Source organism: Eptesicus fuscus, chromosome 6, assembly GCF_027574615.1.
Source record: "Eptesicus fuscus isolate TK198812 chromosome 6, DD_ASM_mEF_20220401, whole genome shotgun sequence".
Taxonomy (NCBI): domain Eukaryota; kingdom Metazoa; phylum Chordata; class Mammalia; order Chiroptera; family Vespertilionidae; genus Eptesicus; species Eptesicus fuscus.
The window spans coordinates 74,808,115-74,818,060 of NC_072478.1; the positions used below are offsets into that span (position 1 = coordinate 74,808,115).

Below are 9,946 nucleotides of genomic sequence, written 5' to 3' on the forward strand. Positions count from 1 at the left end.
GTCTTTAACAGAAAAGATCCTTTTAGTCATTATTTGAATGTAATATTACACTATGTCTCTTCCTAAGATATCACTTGATCCGCACCCCATCTTGGGGAAGACTATATATATGAAGAGGCCAATATCTTGTAGCATATATCTGGTGCGAGCTCCTGTTTGGAAGCTAAGAGTGGACCATTTTACCAACACCACAGGAGTGCTGTGATGCAAAAAAAATTGGACTTCAATACCAGAAAAACATGAGGATAAAATTATAAAATGTTACTTAATTGTATAGGTAAAATAGCCATAGAAGTCATAAAGACGAGAAGAAAAAGAAGTTGCTTAAACTGAAGAAATAATGAAAAACACATCAAAAAGTGGTATTAGAAAATTTGATTTTGGTTACCTAGAGAAGTCTTCAAAAATAAACTGATGGGGATGGGGTGGAGAAGTTTATCAGTCAGTACACAATTTAAGCTTGCTGTATGCAATAGATATATTCCTGATGGGATATTATTAATTAATTGAGACATTATATCTTATAGAGAAAAAAGAATGCATCATGAAAAACCCATGGAAAATGCATTTTAAAAGTGAATAATCAGCCCTGGCCGGTGTGGCTCAGTTGGCTGAGTGTCATGCTGTGCACTGTGAGGTCAGGTTCGATTACCAGTCAGGGCACAAGCCCAGGTTGTGGACTTGAGCCCCAGTAGGGGGTGTGCAGGAGGCAGCCAATTGATATTTCTCTCTCTCCTTTCCCCTCTCCAAAATAAACAAAAACATTTTTTAAAAGTGATAACCACACACTGATTTTTCCACTTTATAATTTGATTTTTTTAAGCCTCACAAATTTGTGCAAATCAGAATGAGAGAGACTAGGCTACATTTAAGGAAAAGAAGAGGTTAAGGCTCATTAAGCATATGCTTGGCCCTCCATCTTAATCCTTGCCATAGCTCTGGTAGTAATTTCTATGATCTCCATTTTTCAGATAAGGCTGGGGAAGAAAAGTGGCTTGTCCAGAGTTATAGGTCAGAGATCTTGTTTCTTCCAATGTGGTCCACTCTAGTGGTCACTAGAGATGAGCTAAAAGTTGCACAAAGATGAGGCCCATCCAAGGCGTGCAGCCTGGCCTTAAGCCATGGCAAGAGTCATCCCACTTCTCTGCCACCAGACACCATGCTCCCACAGTCCGCTCTCCTCGTTAGCACCTCTGGGTGTTCAAGTACCTGCGTTTTCAGTAAGTTATGCTAGAGCAGGATCCACTGTCTTATTCACTACTATTCTCAGGACCAAGCACCCTGATGAGTGAATCCTGCTGTGATTGGCTATTACACTGCTGTCTCCTAAATGATGTCCCTCTCTCAGTATTTATGCTTGGAATAAATACTTAATGGTGGATACTAAATAGGAAAGAGGAACAAGAGAGGGATAAAGAATAGATACATTAACTAAAAGGGAGAAATTAATACCAAAATTTCAGCGCAGAGCAGCACTGCAATAAAGAATTTCTTTGTGCTTGGCAATTCCTCAAGTCTAGTAGAAGATAAGAGCGTAAGGCTCCCTCCAGAAAAAAAAAAAAAAAAAATGTGGCCTTTACTCAGCAGCTGGGAGACCTTCTAGAGAATCTATAGATCAACTGGCTACCTGGACCAAACTTTGGAATCTTGTCTGTTTTAAAATAAGATTAGATGCTCTTTTGTAGGCTGCCTCTTCCCATGAGCTGATGGGTACTTAAAGCCTATGGTTTGATTCTCTCATCTCTTTAAAAAAGATGAGTGTGTGTGACAGTGGAGTATATGGATGGTGTAAACTTCAGATAGAAATAGGAAATAAAGGGTCTGGTTTGTGGGGGGAAAAAAGGACCATAAGGACCAGAATCACACTCAAAGGTACATTGTTGAGAAACCCAAAGTGTAAAATCCATTACCTGCCATTATTACATCAACATAAAAAAAATATGCATTTTAACAAAAAGTTTGATATTCAAAAACAAAATAAAAAGGCATGATTTATAAATACATAAATATTCATGCATACTTTTACAATGATAGCTACTGGAAGAATGAGACCTTTTAAAATGCCACTTTCATTCCAACTGCCTCTTTCCTACATGTTGGTAATATCAGGAGTCGTAAGAGAGCTTCTGTGGTCAAAGTCACATTCCTCCTTTCTAGCCTGTAGCTGATAATGAAAATGTGATGGATCTTCTGTCTTAGCTTTGATGCTGGGGGGAAAAAAGGAAAAGGTTATGTAGTCATGTAGTCCAGTGAATCAGATTCATAAAATATAGCAGTGATGCAATATTTATGTACTACCCAGATAGTAAGTAGACTCAAATTATTAATATTTTACTACACACAAAAAATTCAGAACTCTGACCATAACATCCATTTGGAAGCCAGAACCTAATTTTATTTTGTCATTTGTGATCTGTAAATGTTCACAATTTAATGTGATAATGGAAATACTTAAAATATAACTTTTTTTCTTGGCATGCTTTTCAATGAAAGGCTCTAAAAGCAGAATCACACAAACACTTAATGTTCTACAATTAAAATCCGCTAAATCCAGGTAGTAATTCACAACATTCCACATTTAGTCAGGATATTTAGGAAATGTGAAGGTTGTGTACTTCTGGATTTCACACTATTAGAAACTGTCTTGAAATAATGGCGAAATGAAGCAGACATTATTTCTGGGTACTCTAGCACCTTTGGTAAATTTAAACATGGCTTTAGACAACTTTTAAGCAGGGTGTGAAGAAATCATTTTGGCTGTCACCTTGTATTTGAATGGATTTCCTTAACATTTAGCAGTGTGAATGAATCAATCTGAGAGTCTTTTTAGTAATCAGAGTTTTCAAGGTATGACCGATATCCTAGCTAAGCCTATTGCATCAGTCTTTTGGAGTAATTTAAAAGCAGCAAAATTCCTCAGCAAAAACAAAAAATATAAGAAGTCTTTCTCCTTTTAGGAGAATGCAGTATCACCTAAAGAAACCAACTTCAAAGGGAAGGAGATTATTCTCTAAATTGTCTCTCAGATTTCTGATAAGCCCAAGACAACAACAGCACAACGGCTGCCACTGGCTTTGGTTGCTGCAAGTCTGGTCTTTGACACAAAGTGTTGATATGTGATCCACTCATCCTTGGCACCAGGCAACAGGCTGGCCTATGGGGTCAGGCAGAGCTTTTCTGGCTTCTTTTAGCAGATAAAGGAGAAAAGGTAGCTCCACTGAGCATTTATCTTGGTGATGCAAGACAAAACTGATTTAACTAATCTGACAGGTTGCTTTTTTTTTTTTTTTAATACACATACTCGCCACCTTAGAATCATATCTCCTTCCACCAAGTGGCTGCTCCATTACCCTTACAGCTTGCCAAGACTGTACATAATACACAAAAAAAGAACCTCTTGAAACGCAGATACACTCATTTTTCTAACTTCTCTTTCACTTTCCATTCTGCCATTTTCCCTCATGGATAAAAATGTTTTCAGGGGAAATGGACAAGTAATTACGATGAAAAATTCTTTCTTTTAGTCAATAATGACAGCTTCCTAGTCAATCACTCCTCTTTCTCCGTAAGACAATGCATTTGGAAATATTAATTCTGACAGTCATAGTAATGACACCCTTTCTGAGTAAGCTGCTGCTCATTTGTTAATTATTGCTTATTAATGGATAAAGCTGGTCAACCACAAAGCTGCCAGTAGGTGCCTAGGGATGATTGTTAGATAAATGATTGTTCGCTCAATATATTTGTGTTTTAATCTCCCTCTTTCAAAAGAAAAATTATACACTGCAACTGTCTGACAAGTACCATCAGTAGACCAGACACTCTAACCGCTGAGCCAAACCGGCCAGGACCGTAAGTGTTTTTAAAGTCTTACTTTAAAGAGCTTATGTCCCTAAGTCATCTTCACTAAGTCCTAAGATATCAACAATGCCAGGCGATTCCTTTCCACCTGCTAGCTAGCTTTAAGACTCAACTAAACTCTAATTTTAGAGGTAGGGGTCAATTGTGGACAGAACTACAACAGATGTTTTCAGGTGCACGGCTCAACATCAAGGTTTTCTTTTGTTCTGGGCTGGCAATGTTGCTTAAGGTTTGCCAGTCTCTATTACATGCAAACACCTCAGGGCAGAGACAAAAGTCCCCGAAGGCTCTTTCCAGTGGGCTCTCAAGGTGGCCTTCAATGGAGGGGACAGCCTTCAACACCAAGTCTGTCATGCACACATGCCAGGGTTGCAGGCTCAATCCCCAGTAGTAAGCGTGTAGGAGGAGGCAGCCGATTGATGATTCTCATCACTGATGTTTCTCTCTGTCTCTCCCCCCTCTCCCCTTTCTCTCTGAAATCAATAAAAATTAAAAAAAAATATTTAGAAAAAGAAAAACAAGTATTGAAGGAAATTGAAACACACGTAATCCAAAAATGTTACAGAAGTATAGGCTCCCTGCAGGCTTCTTCCAGGTAGCCAGATGCTAAGGATTAGTTTGACCGAAAAGCTGGTTTCTAGGGTGCCAGGTTCATGCCCGAGAACTATTCTCTGGAGGCTAACAGTATGCAATGACAGCATAAAAAAATGGACATCCCAGGGCAGAGCTCCCTACATTTTTAAAAATATATATATTTTATTGATTTTTACAGAGAGGAAGGGAGAGGGATAGAGAGTTAGAAACATTGATCAGCTGCCTCCGACACACCCCCTAATGGGGATGTGCCCGAAACCAAGGTACATGCCCTTTACCGGAATCGAACCTGGAACCCTTCAGTCCGAAGGCTGATGCTCTATCCACTGAGCCAAACTGGTTAGAGCGCTCCCTACATTTTTGATGCTCCTTTACAATGTATAACAGTTTAGAGAGACCTTCCCCCCAACACACACATACACTTCGCTCTGGTCTGTGGGTAATGTTAGGGACGTGCGTGTCAATTACAAAACTTCCTTAGTCTCTCCTGGGGGCTGCAACCCAAATATCTTGAAGTGGTCTGATCTCTAATAGCCTGGCATGACAAAATACAGCTACATACAAGAGAGGAAAGTATATTACAAAAGAAAATGGATGTGAAAGATCTTAGGGAGGGCAGAATACCTCTTAGCAACAAGCAAGGAGAGAATCTGCCACAAGCAGTTAGGAAGTAAAGGTTCACCCTATTCAGAAAACAGTATATATTCCAATACATCACTATAAACTCTATACCATTTCAAATGCACTTGGAAAGCCTGTTTACCTTTTTCATTAACTCACTTCTGGTAGTAAATTGTGGCAGGTCTTCCACTTCAATCCCATCAGCCATTTCCATCACCTTATCTAAAAGGTCTTTGTTGTAACTGCACAATAAAAAGTAGTCAGGTTAAAAACCGTGGAAAAATTGCTTGTCAGTATGGGGCTAACAAGAAACTGCAGGTAAAGGGACTGTAAACTCAATTCTCCGAGGACTGATTTGATACTACAGGGGAAATCAATACATGTTCAGCAGCAAGTTAGTTAGCAGTTCTTCCCGTTGGGAATACAGAAGTGGCTCTAGGAATGCCAAGAGAGCAGGTATTTCAAAACAAACTTACAAAACAAGCAAAACATTTACAAAAAAATAGAGGCACTGTACATCTGGCAGTACATATTCATGGATATGGTAGGAGAGCCAAAAACTTGGTAGTTTTTGAACACATGGAATGTTGGTCTAATGAAAATAAAATTATCTGTTCATTTATCCAACTTGCTGACATTTGCTGAATCTTGGATCCTGTTAACCAGGATTTCCCAGGGGCGTCTTAGAAGGCAGAGAAAAGAGATGGATGTGACTGGCAAGATTTGCTTCCCCAAATCTTGTTCTAATAACCCCCAACATCTGAAAGCAAAATCAAGTGGCTTAGGGCTAGGTGACAAGAGTCAGACAACCAGGAGTAAGCCGAGTCATTTTATCGTAACATAATTTCAGGAAACGCTAAAATAAAAGGAGATGGGAGCCTCGAGATCTGTCACCTTCTTCATGGCTGGGGAGAGGGGGATGCAAGACATCTGTTACTTTCATAAGAGGAAAGGCAATGAGGCAAAGCTGGCTCTGGCTCAGGGTTCAGCAGATTGGGGAGGGGGAAGATAAAGGCGAGGGCCACAGATCACATCCTGCCAGAAGCTGCAAGGCCCTAGGTATGTCACCTCCCCTCTCTCAGCTTCTTCATAAGTAAATTTGGGGCCTCAGTTTTCGTCTCTGCATTTGCCATGTGGGTGAAAGGAGCTAATGGACTTGAAATGCACTCTGCAAAGGTGATGGTTGGAGCTAATACCAGCAATACAAACAACAATGGCAATTTTAGAGTCCAGCATGTATTGAGCTCTTGCTAGATGGCAGCCTGTGTGCTAAGTGCTTTTCACCCTTCAATATTGCAATCTTCACAACTCATTTTCCAAATGAAGAAACTGAGGCTCAGAGAGGCCATAAATATCTTTCCAGGGCTAAGGGTGGGAATCAGACGTAGGCCTGGCCAGTGCGGTTGGAGGTTGGGGGCGGGGTCAGCCTGGACCAGAGCTGCGGGTCGGAAGGCAGGGGACAGGGTCGTCCAGCCGGCAGGGGACCGCACCTGCAACCCAGGAAGAGGTGGTTGGCCCAGACCATGGAGAGGGACAGCAGCTGGTCCAGGCGGCCGCCGCCGTCAGGCGGGTCGCGGTAGTCGGGCAGGTGGCGCAGGATGAATTCCATGCGGGCCTTCCATTGCTTCTCGCTCTCCGAGTAGGAGCGGAACTGCTCGGCGAAGTCGGTCGCCTGCCGTACCCCAGAAACCAGCTCCTCCACCGCTGCGGCGGCATCACCACCCACCATGGCGCCCTCCGCCGCGAGGGCTAGACTCTCCCGCCGCCTTCCCGACACGCACCGCGCCGCTTCCCGGCGGCTAGAGGGGCCCGGGCGGCGCGCGCCTGCGCCGGAGGACCGGCCTGGAGCGCCCTCGCCGGGCGCGGCGGCCTAACCGGCCAGGCAACTCAGATCTCCGCAGCCCTGGGCTCCGGGGCGCAGGGGCGGTTCTCGGCGGACCCCTTGGGGAAGCGGTAGGGAAACGGAGGCCCCCCAGGCGCAGAGACCAGGCGTCGCTTTCTCTCCTTCGGCAGCTGGATGCCAGCCAGAACTGTGCTGTGTCCTTGCCCTGAGGGTTCCCTGGGCGCCCGGCTCGCGGACGGATTTCCTCAGTTCGGAGGGAGGACTTTTATGTGCAGCTGCTCCGGTTCTGTCTGTGATTCCCAGGGGTCGCCCTGGACGACCCGCCTTCCTTGAGCAAGTCATTCATCCCGTTAAGGACCTGCCAGGCCCTTCTTTGCAATGAGAGCAAACCCAGAGCCCTGCTTTAATGAACTTTATCATCTACTGAGGGAGCCATTGGTGAAATACCTAATTGTTCAAGTGAAAATTTTCAACGGGGACACATTTTAAGAAGGAAGAGGTCCAGAGTGCTAGGAGTATTAAGTAAGCAAGAACCTGATCCAGACCTGGGGGTCCAGGAAATGATGCTGGATGCTGAGAGATGCACAGGGGTTAACTATATAAAGCGGAGAAGGCCATGGCAAGAGAGAGCCTGGCCTGGTAAGAGAACAGCAAGAGCTGTGTGACAAGGTCCGAGAGTGGAGGACAGTGGAGGAGGTGAGGCCCCAGAGATCCACCAGGACGGCACGCCGTGGGAGAGACTGTGGTCTAGATCCTCAGAGGAATGCGAGCCACTGAAGGATTTTAACCAAAATAGGGACACCTGTGTTTCCAAAAGATGTTGGAAGGAGCCAGAATGTATGTGTCCAGAGGAGATGAGCAGGTGAGCTGGCATGACTCTGCTGTCTGCTCTGGGATCACATAGCAGACCTCCTGAGAGACCGAAGAGCTTCGCTGCTAGTGGTGAATTTCCCACCCCTGAAAGCATTCCAGTACAGTAACAGGGAAATCACTTGAGCCAACATCAGCCTTGAGAGATTATTGACCTAATAGGCTCTCCCATCATCCCCTTTAAGAAGTGGGATAGGGTACAGAGCCGCCCTAGAATCCAGGATTAAGGGCTCCAGTGAAGGTCCTATGTTGTGAGCAGGGCCCAGGGGCAGAGCCAACCATGTGCTGTCTGCTGCTTCTGATGAGAAATCAGCTGCATCCCTCCCCCACCCCCCAGGCAGAAACCGCATACAGAATGGAAATACCAGGCAGTCTTATGAGTACACTGTCCCTGCAGACCCAACACCAGATGCAGTGACATCTCATTTACGGTTAACAACAGGGAGGCATGCTGCTCTCACCCTGTGAACAAGGAGAGGGTGGACAGGGCTGTGAAGCCAAAGACACACTCAGCTTCTCCACAGCAATCAGGAATAGATGCCCAGAGCTGGGCCTGAGTGCAGATCACATCTCCTGAGGGGCTTGTTAAAACCGCATTCCCAGGCCCATCACCAGATACTCAGAGTCAAGGCCCTAGGTAATTAACTCCACCTGCGACTGACCAAACTTAATGCAGACAAGGGTTTGCTGAACAAAAAACTCTTTGTCACCCGATTGTAAGGTGGAAAGGCTGACCCACAGATAGGAACCTGGGCTCTGTGACCAGCAGCTGCAGCTACACAGCTATGTCAGCCACAGGGGTGTGAAAAAGCTAAGGGGTCACCCAGCAACTAGCTTATTTAGCATCATTTTTGATAATGATGGGATAGATGCATACATACGTACCTATATACAAACATACTCAGCCATGTATGTAGGTTATAAGAACCCAGAAGTGCACAAATGGGTATTCTTTTTAAAATATATGTATTTTATTGATTTCAGAGAGTAAGGGAGAGGGAGAGAGAGATAGAAACATCAATGATGAGAATCATTGATTGGCTGCCTCCTGCACGCCCCCTACTGGGCACATGCCCTTGACCGGAATCCGGGTCCCTTCGGTCCTCAGGTTGACAGCTCTATCCATTGAGCCAAACTGGCTAGGGTGGTATTCTTTGTTTTTAATAATATGAAATTGTTGACCTTATGCTTTCAAAATGTAAAGCAGAAAAAAATTTTTTAATGTGAAGTAGTTTACAAATGCTTGTATTATTAAAATATATATTTTATTGATTTTTTACAGAGAGGAAGGGAGAAGGATAGAGAGTTAGAAACATCAATGAGAGCGAAACATGGATCAGCTGTCTCCTGCACACTCCCTACTGGGTATGTGCATGCAACCAAGGTACATGCCCTTGACTGGAATCGAACCTGGGACCCTTGAGTCCGAAGGCCAACGCTCTATCCACTGAGCCAAACCATTTAGGGCTGCTAGTATTACTTTTATAAAACCCTCAGGCAAGTCCAGTTACTAACCAGTTTTTGTCTCTAACTTGTTTCTATGATTCAGATTTTCTTAGAGTACTTACTTCCATGGACAAAAATCAGTTTTTCTACCTTATCTTTTTTTAAACATTTTTATTGAGATCCAATTCATAAACTATAAAATTCACTCATTTAAAGTTTTTAATTCAATTAGTATATTCACAGATTTATTCAACCATCAACACAAATTAAATATAGAACATTTTCATCACCCCCCAAAAGAAACTCCATATTCATTAGCAATTGCTCTCTTTCATAACAACTAATCTATTTGTCTCTGGATTTCCTATTGTGCACATTTAACGTAAGTGGAATCATACAATATGTGGTCTTTTATGACTAGCTCTTTCACTAATATAATGTTTTCAAGGTTTACCCATGTTGTGACATGTGTCAGTACTTCATTCCTTTTTTAAAAAAAATTGATTAGAGATAGAGAGGAAAGGTAAGAGAGAAAGAGAGAGAGAGAGACCCATTTGTTGTTCTACTTATTATACATTCATTGGTTGATTTTTGTATGTGTCCTGACCAGGAATCGAACCGTGACCTCCTGGTTCATAGGTTGACACTCAACCATTGAGTCACCATGGCCGGGCTCTCTTGCCCTTTTATAAATTTATTTTTTTAATTGAT

At 43.3% G+C, this 9,946-nt stretch overlaps 1 protein-coding gene across 2 annotated transcripts; it reads right to left on the minus strand.

The window, feature by feature from the left end:
- Positions 1 to 1,978: 1,978 nt before the first annotated feature.
- On the minus strand, positions 1,979 to 6,851 carry CDKN2AIPNL (CDKN2A interacting protein N-terminal like). 2 transcript variants are annotated; one of them, XM_028148473.2, is made up of 3 exons: positions 6,567 to 6,851; positions 5,236 to 5,318; positions 1,979 to 2,207 (listed from the first exon to the last, which is right to left on the minus strand). In XM_028148473.2, exons 1-3 carry the CDS (start codon positions 6,803 to 6,805, stop codon positions 2,056 to 2,058), a joined length of 474 nt encoding a protein of 157 aa, XP_028004274.1. In that variant the 5' UTR covers positions 6,806 to 6,851; the 3' UTR covers positions 1,979 to 2,055. The 2 variants fall into 2 exon arrangements, with proteins under 2 accessions (XP_028004274.1, XP_008140463.1); XM_008142241.3 differs by having other exon boundaries at positions 5,219 to 5,318.
- Positions 6,852 to 9,946: the final 3,095 nt, after the last annotated feature.

Coding starts and splice junctions, on each gene's coding strand:
- CDKN2AIPNL (XM_028148473.2), bottom strand. CDS start 6,805: ATGGTGGGTGGTGATGCCGCCGCAGCGGTGGAGGAGCTGGTTTCTGGG. Junction 5,319..6,566: donor CACCTCTTCCTGGGTTGCAG/GTGCGGTCCCCT, acceptor TTTATTGTGCAG/TTACAACAAAGACCTTTTAG. Junction 2,208..5,235: donor GCCACAATTTACTACCAGAA/GTGAGTTAATGA, acceptor TTTTCCCCCCAG/CATCAAAGCTAAGACAGAAG.